At 47.8% G+C, this 12,802-nt stretch overlaps 1 protein-coding gene across 9 annotated transcripts in view; it reads left to right on the forward strand.

Moving 5' to 3' along the window:
- Positions 1-12,802, forward strand: part of LOC142365597 (polycomb group RING finger protein 3-like) — a 115,189-nt gene that overhangs the window by 47,424 nt on the left and 54,963 nt on the right. For all 9 annotated transcript variants that reach the window (XM_075446516.1, XM_075446514.1, XM_075446510.1 and 6 more), the window contains one exon: positions 9,057-9,174. In XM_075446516.1, coding sequence (XP_075302631.1) covers positions 9,066-9,174 — 109 coding nt within the window. In that variant the 5' untranslated portion in view covers positions 9,057-9,065. The remainder of the gene's footprint in view (positions 1-9,056; positions 9,175-12,802) is intronic.

Here is a 12,802-nt window from a genome sequence, read left to right on the forward strand (position 1 = left end):
CCTTGCCATTCACAATCCTGGCCATTCAGCCAGTTTTCAGTCCACCTCGCTGTCTACTCATCTAATCTGTACTTTGTCAGCTTGTCTGTGATGATATTATGTGAGACAGTGTCAGAAGCTTTGCTAAAGTCAAGGTAAACAGCATCCACTGCTCTCCCCTCATCCACCAAGCTAATCATCTCATTGTAGAAGGCTATCAGGTTGGTTAAGCATGATTTCTCCTTTGTAAAGCCATGCTGACTACTCCTGATCACCTTCTTGGACTTCATGTGTCTGGAAACAGTTTCCAGGTGGATTTTCTCCACCACCTTCACAGGGACTGAGGTGAGGCTGACTGGCTTGTAGTTCCCCAGATCTCCCTTCTTGCCCTTTTTGAAGATAGGAGTAAGATTTACTTTCTTCCAGTGTTCAGGAACCTCTCCCAATCATCAAGACCATTCAAAGATAATCGAGAGTGGCCTCACCATGACATCAGTCAGCTCCCTCAGCACTTGTGGGTGCAACCCATCAAGCCCCAGGGATTTATGTATGTCCAGTTTATTTAAGTGCTCCCTAAACTGGTCCTTCTCCACCGAGGGTAAATCTTCCTTACACCACACTTTCCCTCTGGTCTCAGGGGCTTGGGATTCCTGAAGGCCAGTCTTGTCAGTAAAGACAAGACTCATGGCTGAGTTGAGACCTGCTGGTCAAACTAAAGGGCAAGGGGAACTGCACAGGCAGTGGAAGCAGGGACAGGTATACTCGGAGGAGTATAGGGATGCTACCCGGTTATGTAGGGATGAGGTCAGGAGGGCCAAGGCGCAGCTGGAGCTGAACTTGGCAAGGGATGCTAAGAATAACGAGAAGGGCTTCTACAGGTATGTCAGACGGAAAAGGAAGGTTAAAGAAAGTGTACCCCCCCCGGTGAACAAGAATGGCGACTTATTATCAACAGATGAGGAGAAGGCTGAGGTACTCAACAAACTTTTTGGCTCAGTCTTCACTGGCAACCTCTCTCCTCGCCCCTCCCGAGTTGATGGACTGCAAGATGGGGACCAGGGGTGGCAAAGTCCCTCCTACTGCAAGGAAAGACCAGGTTCGAGACCACCTGAGGAACCTGAACATACATAAGTCTACGGGACCTGACAAGATGCATCCCAGAGTCCTGAGGAATTCGGATGATGTCATTGCCAAGCTGCTCTCCATCATATTTGAAAGGTCATGGCAGTCAGGCGAAGTCCCTGGTGAATGGAAGAAGGGAAACATTGTGCCCATTTTTAAAAAGGGTAGGAAGGAGGACCCTGGGAACTACCGACCCGTCCGCCTCACCTCTGTGCCTGGGAAGATCATGGAGCAGATCCTCCTAGAAGCTATGCTAAGGCACATGTAGGACAGTGAGGTGATTCGAGGCAGCCAGCATGGCTTCACCAAGGGCAAGACCTGCCTGACCAACCTTGTGGCTTTCTATGATGGAGTGACTAGATCAGTGGACAAGGGAAGAGCTATGGATGTCATCTATCTGGACTTCTCTAAGGCCTTCGACACAGTCCTCCACAACGGGAGCGTGAGAGTGAGATCGACTGGTGGAGCCGCACCCTGCCCTCCCTGAGGCCAAGGCAGCAGGAGGCGGCTCCACGAAAAGCAGAGAACCCCCTACCCTCTTGCCACCGAGCAGAAAGAGGAGACCAAAGAGATGGGGGGGAATGGAAACGGGTCCCTGCTCGGGGGGGCAAGCGAATCCCCTCCCGGCCTCCCTCACCTGCCCAGTTACCCTTAAGCAACAGATATGGGGCTCTGGAAGGTGAGGGACCGGCCACAGAGGAAGTGGGTGAAGGTGAAGCTCCATCCAGGGGGTTGCCCAGGACGAGTCAGTCAGCCCCACGTATCACGACTGCCTCGGCTAAGAAAAAAAGGAGGGTCATTGCCATAGGCGATTCCCTTCTGAGGGGAACAGAGGGCCCGATCTGCCGACCGGACCCATCCCACAGGGCAGTCTGCTGCCTCCCTGGGGCCCGGGTTAGGGATGTTGCGAAGAAACTCCCTGGTCTGGTGCGGCCTTCTGATTATTACCCCCTCTTGGTAATGCAGGTTGGCGGGGACAAGATCGCAGAGAGAAGTCCCAAGGCCATCAAAAGGGACTTCAGGGCACTGGGGCGATTGGTTGAGGGATCAGGGGCGCAGGTGGTGTTTTCCTCCATCCCATCAGTGGTAGGGAACAGCACTGAAAGGGGCAGGAAAACTCACCTGGTTAACAGGTGGCTCAGGGACTGGTGCCATCGGTCCAATTTTGGTTTCTTTGATCACGGGGAGGTGTACACAGCACCGGGCCTGCTGGCGACAGACGGAGTCCAGCTGTCGCAAAGAGGAATAAGGATTCTTGGCCACGAGCTGGCGGGGCTCATTGAGAGGGCTTTAAACTAGGTTCGAAGGGGGAAGGGGACATCGCCCTGCTCACAAGGGATGAGCCCAGGCTTGGCGTGCCAGGGTCAGGGGTGAGATTGACAGCCCAGCTCAAGTGTGTCTATACCAATGCATGTAGCATGGGCAATAAACAGGCGGAGCTGGAAGCCATTACGCAGCAGGACGGCTACGACTTGGTCGCCATCACAGAAATGCGGTGGGACAACTAGCGTGACTGGCATGCTGTCATAGATGGCTACAGACTCTTTAGGAAAGACAGGCCAACAAGGAGAGGTGGTGGATTTGCTCTATATGTGAGGGAGCAACTGGAATGCATTGAGCTTGGCCTGGGGGCAAATGAGGAACGAGTTGAGAGCTTATGGGTTAGAATTAAGGGACAGGCTCATAAGGGTGACATTACGGTGGGTGTGTACTACAGGCCACCTGACCAGGAGGAGGAAGTTGATGAGGCCTTCTACAGGCAGCTGCAAGCAGCCTCACAGTCACAGGCCCTGGTTCTCATGGGGGACTTCAATCACCCTGACATCAGCTGGGAAGACCATACAGCTAGGCAGGCGCAATGCAGGAGGTTCCTACAGAGCATCGATGATAACTTTCTGATGCAAGTGGTGGAGGAACCAACAAGGAAAGGCGCGCTGCTGGATCTTGTGTTAACAAACAAGGAGGGACTGGTGGAGGATGTGAAGGTTGGAGGTAGACTCGGCTGCAGTGACCATGAAATGGTCAAGTTCAGGATCCTGCATGGAGGAAGCAGGGCGATAAGCAGGATCAAAACCTTGGATCTCGGGAGGTCTAACTTTGGCCTCTTCAAGGAGCTACTGGGAGGAATCCCATGGGCCAGGACTCTCGAAGGCAGGGGTGTCCAAGAGTGCTGGTCACTGTTTAAACATCACTTCCTCCATGCCCAGGAGCGATGCATCCCCCTGAGAAATAAATCGAGCAAAGGAGGCAGGAGACCTGCGTGGTTGAACAAGGAGCTTCTAGCGGAGATCAGGTGGAAGAGAAAGGCCCATGGAATGTGGAAAGAGGGGCAGGCCACTTGGGAAGAATACAGGAATGTTGTCAAAGCATGCAGGGATGCCACGAGGAAGGCCAAGGCCCACCTGGAATTGAAGCTGGCAAGGGATGTCAAAGACAACAAGAAGGGCTTCTTCAAGTACATCAGTAGCAAAAAGAAGGCTAGGGACAATGTGGGGCCACTGCTGAATGAGGTGGGTGTCCTGGTGACGGAGGATGCAGAGAAGGCAGAGCTACTGAATGCCTTCTTTGCTTCAGTCTTCAGTTCCAAGGCAGGCCCTCAGGAATCCCAGGCTCTGGAGGTAAGAGAGGAAGCCTGGAGAAAGGAAGACCTTTTCTTGGTCGAGGAGGACTGAGTGAGGGATCACTTAAGCGATCTAAACGCCCACAAAATCAATGGGCCCGATGGAATGCACCCACGAGTGCTGAGGGAGCTGGCGGATGTCATGGCTGAGCCACTCTCCATCATCTTTGAGAGGTCCTGGAGGACAGGAGAGGTGCCCGAGGACTGGAGAAAAGCCAATGTCACTCCAATCTTCAAAAAGGGCAAGAAGGAGGACCCAGGGAACTACAGGCTGGTCAGCCTCACCTCCATCCCAGGAAAGGTGATGGAGCAGCTCATTCTAGAGGTCTTCATCAAACAAATGGAGGAAAAGAAGGTGACCGGGAGTAGTCAACATGCATTCACCAAGGGGAAATCATGCCTGACCAATCTGATAGCTTTCTACGATGGTATGACTGGCTGGGTAGATGAGGGGAGAGCAGTGGATGTTGTCTACCTCGACTTCAGCAAGGCTTTCAACACTGTCTCCCATAACATCCTCCTAGGGAAGCTCAGGAAGTGTGGGCTGGATGAGTGGTCGGTGAGGTGGATTGAGAACTGGCTGAATGGCAGAGCTCAGAGGGTTGTCGTCAGCAGCGCTGAGTCTAGTTGGAGGCTGGTAACTAGTGGTGTCCCCCAGGGGTCAGTACTTGGCCCAGCCTTGTTTAACTTCTTCATCAATGACCTGGATGAAGAGTTAGAATGTACCCTCAGCAAGTTTGCTGATGACACCAAACTGGGAGGTGTGGCTGATACACCAGAAGGCTGTGCTGCCATTCAGCGAGACCTGGACAGGCTGGAGAGTTGGGCAGAGAGGAACCTGATGAGGGTCAACAAAAGGCAAATGCAGGGTCCTGCACCTGGGGAGGAACAACCCCATGCACCAGTACAGGCTTGGGGTAGACCTGCTGGAGAGCAGCTCTGTGGAGAGGGACCTGGGCGTCCTGGTGGACGACAGGTTAACCATGAGCCAGCAGTGTGCCCTGGCTGCCAAGAAAGCTAATGGCATTCTGGGGTGCATTAGGAGGTGTGTGGCCAGCAAGTCGAGGGAGGTTCTCCTTCCCCTCTACACTGCCCTGGTGAGGCCTCATCTGGAGTACTGTGTCCAGTTCTGGGTCCCCAGTTCAAGAAAGATGAGGAGCTACTGGAGAGAGTCCAGCGGAGGGCTACGAGGATGATGAGGGGACTGGAGCATCTCTCCTACAAGGAGAGGCTGAGGGAGCTGGGCTTGTTCAGCCTGAAGAAGAGAAGGCTGCGAGGGGACCTAATAAATGCTTATAAATATTTTAAGGGTGGGTGTCAGGAGGATGGGGCCAAGCTCTTTTCAGTGGTGCCCAGCGACAGGACAAGGGGCAATGGGCACAAACTGAGGCACAGGAAGTTCCGTCTGAACATGAGGAAGAACTTCTTCCCTCTGAGGGTGACGGAGCACTGGAACAGGCTGCCCAGGGAGGTTGTGGAGTCTTTTTCTCTGGAGATATTCAAGACCCTCCTGGACAAGGGCCTGTGCAGCCTGCTGTAGGTGACCCTGCTTCGGCAGGGCGATTGGACTAGATGACCCCCAGAGGTCCCTTCCAACTCCTACCATTCTGTGATTCTGTGAACATCCTTGTCTTTAAACTGGGGATATATGGATTTTATGGGTGGACTGTTCAGTGGATGAGGAATCGGTTGTAAGGTCACAGCCAGAGGGTAGTGGTCAATGTCTCAATGTCCAAATGGACACCGGTGACAAGCGGTGTCCCTCAGGGGTCCATACTGGGACCAATACTTTTTAATATCTTCATCAATGACCTCGCGAGATCGAGTGCACCCTCAGCAAGTTTGCAGAGGACAGCAAGCTGAGTGGTGCAGTTGACACAACAGAAGGACGTGATGCCATCCAGAGGGACCTGGACAAGTTGGAGAAGTGGGCCTCTGTGAACCTCATGAGGTTCAACAAGGCTAAGTGCAAGGTCCTGCGCCTGGGTCGGGGCAACCCCCGCTATCAATCCAGGCTGGGGGATGAAGGGATTGAGAGTAGCCCTGCTGAGAAGGACTTGGGGGTGCTGGTTAATGAAAAACTGGACATGAGCCACCAATGTGCGCTCACAGCCCAGAAGACCAACCGTGTCCTGGGCTGCATCAAGAGAATTGTGGCCAGCAGGTCAAGGGTGGTGATTCTGCCCCTATGCTCTGGTGAGAGCCCTCCTGGAGTACTGCATCCAGCTCTGGAGCCCGCAGCACAAGAAGGACATGGATGTGTTGGAGCGGGTCCAGAGGAGGGCCACAAAGATGATCTGAGGGCTGGAGCACCTCTCCTATGAAGAAAGGCTGTGAGAGTTGGGGTTGTTCAGCCTGGAGAAGAGAAGGCTCTGGGGAGACCTTGTAGCAGTCTTTCAGTACATGAAGGGGGCCTACAGGAAAGATGGGGAAAATATTTTCAGCAGGACTTGTTGCGATAGGACAAGGGGCAGTGGTTTTAAACTAAGGGAGGGTAGATTTAGACTGGATATAAGGAAGAAATTCTTTACCATGAGGGTGGTGAAACACTGGAACAGATTGCCCGGAGAGGTAGTGGAGGCCCCATCCCTTTAAACATTCAAGGCCAGGTTGGAAAGGGCTTTGAGCAACCTGGTCTAGTGGAAGATGTCCCTGCTCACTGCAGGGGAGTTAGGGGTAGATGACCTCTGAAGATACCTTCCAACCCAAACCATTCTATGATTCTATGATTTTTTTTCGTGTGTGTGTCTACATGTCTGACTGATAAGGGAAAGTGTCTCGCAAGCTGAAGTAGCTGCTGCCATAGGTCAGCACCTGTGGGAAAATAACGGAAGATTGGTGAGGAGGATTGTAAACATGCTCAAGTGACTTGCAAGCTGGGGTGTGTGTCGAAAAACACATATATCATACTAATTTTTGTTTAGCCTTGCGTGTTTGACAAGTAGAACATCTGTGTTTAGGTAACATAGGCCTGTGATAGACTTAGAGGCACCCTATCGAACATGCTTGAGATTCCTGCCCTGCCATGGGAAAGACCAAAATACAGTGGTAAACTGCATCTGCATGAATCCTTGAAATACAGGAAAAACCAGTAGGTTCGGTGATCCTCTAGCAAGGACCGAGCTCCATAGTGCCTGTGTTCCTGCTTGTGTGCCTCTGCCTGGGTGCTGCTTCGGAGATCCCCTGGTTCGCGAGGTAACAAGAATAAATCTACTCTTCGCATTTCATCCATGGTTTTGTGGTTGTTCCTGTGTCCTGCCTGTGCTGACTCACACAGCACCCCGGAAGAGGTGACCTGCTACTTGCCAGTTAGTCGCTTCCCAGGTTGTTATCCAAGTTTGTAGACCTTCATAGGCCACCCAGCTATTGGGATATAAGAAAACTTCTCCTGTGGACTCTTCTGTTCCAAGAGTTGTTGCATGCAGTTCAGCCCATTGACTAGAATTCCCTCCCCCATGCATATGCAACTTTCTCCTTATATGGGGCATACACTACTGCGCAACACTGACAACATCCCATAGGGGTGTAACTTGCTGACTTGTCAGTAAACCAAACTGCATGTTGGCATTCTGTCAGAACATCATCACCTGGTGGTGCTTCTGCCATGGGGAATGGGGCAGTTGGTGGCCTGATCGCAGGCAGATTGTCTGATAGGGATGGCTCATGTTGAAAGGTGATAGCCCCTAAAAAAAACACGTGTGGGGTTGAAATGCTTGGACTGCCTGTATGCAGGCATTGTTGTGTTGTCCCAAAAGTGGGATCATTTACCCGGTGTGCAGTATGCCAATATACACACAGAGCAGAGGTATTGTCTTTATTGCATATTTGCGCAGCTGTGGATGCTAGGTGATAATTACACAAAGCTAACACAATGTTTAGCAGAGTCACAAGGACTACATACTCTTACAAAAACAAAGAAATTACTCATTACATTCTGATTGGTTCATCACTTTACACACTTATCTTAGAGGTATACTCCTTCCTTACTTAACTATGCATGATTGCAAACTAGGAGGGTGCAGTCTTTTTGGTTCTGAATTGAGTCGGTGGTCGCGATCTCCCCCTGCCACCTTTACCTTTTCCCTAGTTACCCTAAACCTTTGTTAACTTCCTGCTTCTTTGGCATTCATCCAGTTTTTGGTGCCTTCTGGGCTGGATGTTCCCCTTTTATCAGTCTGTTAGCTCCTCCTCAAGGGCATAACTGTGAGTAAGGCATGTATTGTTTATACAAAGTAGTCAGGCCTAAAATTAAACAATGTCACTACAACCTAAGCATTTCTACCCCGTATTACTACGACCTAAGCATTACTGTGATCTAAATTTTTCTGCCCAATGTCATAGATGGCTTGGCAATGAACCTACCGCAGGCCGAAGCTGAACCCATCAGCAAAGTTTGTAGCACCTCTGTGAAAACATATTTAAGAAAGGGCAGAAAACAGTGGACAGAGAGAGGAGGAGGGAATAAAAACAGTGAGAAACAATAGAGGCAACACCAAGGTCAGAGAAAGGAGGAGGAGGAGGAGAAGGTGCTCCATGGTGCTGGAGCAGATATTCCCTTCAGCCTGTGGAAGATCCATGCCAGAGTAGATGGATATTCCTAAAGAAACTGCTACCTGTGGAGAACACACAACAGAGCAGAGGAAAAGTGTGAGAAGGAAGAAGCAGCAGAGAGTAACTATCGTGTACTTACTGTAACCCCTCACCCCCATCCCCCCGTGCAGCTCAGGGGAGGTGGAGTGGAGGAGTCTGGAGTGAAGGAGTGAAGGTGGACTTGGGAAACTGGGGGAAGAAAGCTGTTGGTTTAATGTTTGTCTTTTTGTTTCCCACTACCTGACTTAGCAATTACATTTTTATTTTAGTTGGCAATAAATTAATTCTCCTCAAGTTGAGTCTGTTTTGCCTGTGACTGTAATTGGTAAACAATCTCCCTGGTTTTGTCTGGAACCACAAGCTTTCTTGTTCCTTTTCTTCCTACTTTCTCTCCCTGTTCTGCTGAGGAGGGGGAGTGAGCAAGCAGCTGTGTGGGAGTTTGGCAGTTAGTCAAGGCTAACCCACCACACTTGGTCAGTGCTAATAACATACTAGGACTCTTCCACTCTGAAACCTTGACATGTAAAATGGTGTAAATTTCAATTATTTCACCATTCATTTCTATCATCTTTTAAAAGTTTAGTACTCACTCAAAATACATGCATAAGTACACAAGAGCCTGAAGCTATCTACATAAGCATATCTTTAAGGTGAATTATAGTTACTCATTTATTTCAAAACTACTTTTACCTCATCAGTATATCTGAGTTGCTATGTAATGTGTGGGTGATTTTTTTTTTTACAGATACCAAAGATGATGACTAGAAAGATTAAGCTTTGGGACATTAATGTCCATATAACCTGTCATTTATGCAACGGATACCTGATTGATGCCACCACTGTAACAGAATGCTTACATACTTGTAAGTAGGAATATAATGCTGTGAGTAAGCTAAAATTGTTTTTTTACTTGATATGCTGGATGCTTTAACAGTTTTAGTTGAAATTTAAAGTTTTACTGCTTTGCTATGCACTTATAATTTTTCAACAAAAATATGTTGTTTTGTGAGACAAATAAGGAGAACAAACTTGAAACCATATATAGTAAATGGTAATGTATATGTTTAGGAATGTAGTTTTTCTGCTGAATATTAGAAGAAATGTGGCATGCTTTACAGAGATGATATGATGTTTCAGATTTGGCAGAGACAATTTTTTCTACTACATTTGATTTCTAGGTGCTGTTCATCAGCTTTAATGTACTTGCTTTTCTTGTTTTTTTTCCTGTTCCTTTTTTTAGGTTATTCTTGAATCCCTTCTCCATGTGCTCCTAATCTCAAGTTCCTTGGTGTTCTGTTTGGAATAAAGCATTTAAAACCCTAATTTGGGCTTTTGCTTTGTTTTGTCCCAAATTCTGTAATGCTGCCATTAACAATTAAAATTAGTCTTGCTTGAGGGTCACTTTTTCATTGTTCTAAAATGTATTTATTCATTTGCAACCCTGAAGTGTGCACTGCAAGCAGGTGTGCTCAGTTCACATAGGCCATATCATTTCTCAGGAATGCATTTTTAGAGCAAACCTATGAGCTGATCTGCGCAGAGTTTAGTTTAGGAGTGGTTGGTATCTCCTGTTTCAAAACTGGAGGATATACTAATGGCAAGTGAGAAGTTAGTGGTTTTAGAAGATGAGTTTGATTCTTTTGTTTACTTGCTTCAAACAGGTTATGGCCTCACCCTTGCAACTGGCTCTGCTGGTGTATACCACTGGAGCAGACTGTAATGCAAGATCTGGGCTTACTGGACAAAATTACTAGGACTGGCCCAGTAATAACCTCTACCACCAACAGTAATTTCATCTTAAATATGTAAATGCAATATGTAAGCAAAGCAAACATAATGACTTTTTTCTCTTTAACTGGTGTTTTTTCAAACATACCACCATGTCTGACAGTTAGATGGCAGTACGGCTACAGTTCTCCTGCCTTATACCACAAGGGCTATTGTAAGGCTGCCTAAGATTAAAGGAATCACTAAGAAAAAAGATGTTTAAACTTTTTTAATAATAATAAAAAAATATGAATTAGCTACTGAGCCTTTTTAATTTCTGAAGTTTGAGCTGGAGTTCATTTAGAACTTCAGATCAGGAAAACACTTGATACTGTAATGTATTATTATTAGCGAAAAAGATACTAGTACTGGTTAAAATGAGGGAATTGTTTTTTTCTTTGAATCAATATATGATTGTGTATAGACTTAGAAACAGTTCCAAAAGCATGCTACTCTGTAGTATCCAGTTTTTATCTGTATACTAAAGACCTTGACGTGCGGAATCAAACTTCACAACTCAGAGAGTTATAAAGCAGGTATGTTTATTGCAGCACCGGGTGCAAGGGGGATCGCTCCTCCTAACTTGCACACCGAGTCACGAAGCATGCACCTATTTATTACAAAGCTTATCTAAGTAGGCTGGACTATTGTAATTATTTCTAGGAATTCATTATCATACTCCACCCCCCTTCAGCACTTGCGCAGTGTCATCTGGTGGTCGTCTGTGGGGGTCTTCTGGATGAAGGCTCGTAGTCTTCCTCGCTGTGTCCTTTTCACCTTTGGCCCAAAAATTCCTGAGTTGTCTGTGTTGGCTGAGTCCCAAACCATAGAACCAGTTTCAGCTAGAGAGTTGCTTCTTACAGACAACAAAGTTCTGGTTGTCAGTCCTTGTTTCTCTTCGTCTGTCTCGCAAGCAGTTCTTTTTAGCTACATTTGAGCCACAACAGTCCTTGTTAGCAAGATTACAAAGAGCAGAACTAAATTAATTAACAGTGTTTAACTCTTACCTTAACATAGATGCAAAGTTATATAACGAAATTAAACTAAAGCTATAGCAAAATCGAACTAATTGTCAATTTCCCACATCAACCTTTCCTCATTTAGTTTTCTAATTAAAGTCTAACTGTAGTGTATTTTGTGAAAGTGAAAAGTTAAACTGTTTTTGAATAAAATTATTCAAAGCATCTGACTTGAGGAAAAAGAAATTACTCTTTTACCAAAGGTTTATTATCATAACACATTTTTCTTCTACGTGCATCCACGATAAACAGGAAATGGGCTAGGTATCTTAATAGCATGCAGTGTCCATAACATCCTTTGTGAAAGCTGAACAATAAAAGTTAATATGGTACTGACCTATATGAAATGCTGTTTTAGTAACTTTAGGAATGAGACTGTTCCACATTTAAGTATGTTTTGTTGGGAAGACTCATCCTAGATACAATTTTCTTATCACAGCTACGATGCATCACTTGCGATGACTTGAGAACGGTCATGAAAAATGTTGATTAAAAATGTTCTCTTCTCGAGGCTGAACAGCCCCAACTCTCTCAGCCTGTCCTCACAGGAGAGGCGTTCCAGCCTTATGATCATTTTTGTGGCCCTCCTCTGGACCCACTCCAATAGGCCCATGTCTTTCTTATCCTGGGGACCCCAGAGCTGGACGCAGTACTCCAAGCGGGGTCTCATGAGAGCAGAGTACAGGGGGAAGAATGACCTCCCTCGACCTGCTGGCCATGCTTCTTTTGATGCAGCCCAGCATACGGTTGGCTTTTTGGGCTGCAAGTGTGCACTGCCAGCTCATGTCCAGTCTTTCATCCACCAATATCCCCAAGTCCTTCTCTGCAGGGCTGCTCTCAATCCCTTCATCCCCCAGTCTGTACTGAAATTGGGGATTGTCCCAACCCAGGTGCAGGACCTTGCACTTGGCCTTGTTGAACTTCTTGAGGTTCGCATGGGTCCACTCCTCTAGCCTGCCAAGGTCCCTCTGGATGGCATCCCTTCTCTCTAGCGAATCAGCTGCAGCACTCAGCTTGGTGCCGTCTGCAAACTTGCTGATGATGCATGCAATCCCACAGTCTACGTCCTTGATGAAGACATTAAATAGTATTGGTCCCCAGCATGGACCCTCAAGGGACACCACTCACAGAATCACAGAATCACAGAATCACAGAATCACAGAATCACAGAATCACAGAATCACAGAATCACAGAATGGTAGGGGTTGGAAGGGACCTCTGTGGGTCATCTAGTCACACCCCCCTGCTGAAGCAGGGTCACCTACAGCAGGCTGCATAGGACCTTGTCCAGGCGGGGCTGGAATATCTCCAGAGAAGGAGACTCCACAACCTCCCTGGGCAGCCTGTTCCAGTGCTCCGTCACCCTCAGAGTGAAGAAGTTCTTCCTCATCTTCAGACGGAACTTCCTGTGCTTCAGTTTGTGCCCGTTGCCATTCGTTACTGGTTTCCACTTGGACATTGAGCAATTGACTGAAACTTTGGACGCAGCCATCCAGCCAGTTCCTTATCCACCTAACAGACTGTCCATCAAACCCATATCTCCAATTTCAAGGCAAGAATGTTGTGGCAGACTGTATCAAAGGCCTTGCAGAAGACCAGGTAGATGACATCCGTAGCTCTTCCCTTGTCCACTGATGGAGTCATTCCATTGTACAAGGCCACTAGATTAGTCAAGCATGGTTTGCCCTTTGTGACACCATGTTGG

The sequence above is a fragment of the Opisthocomus hoazin genome, chromosome W, assembly GCF_030867145.1.
Source record: "Opisthocomus hoazin isolate bOpiHoa1 chromosome W, bOpiHoa1.hap1, whole genome shotgun sequence".
Taxonomy (NCBI): Eukaryota; Metazoa; Chordata; class Aves; order Opisthocomiformes; family Opisthocomidae; genus Opisthocomus; species Opisthocomus hoazin.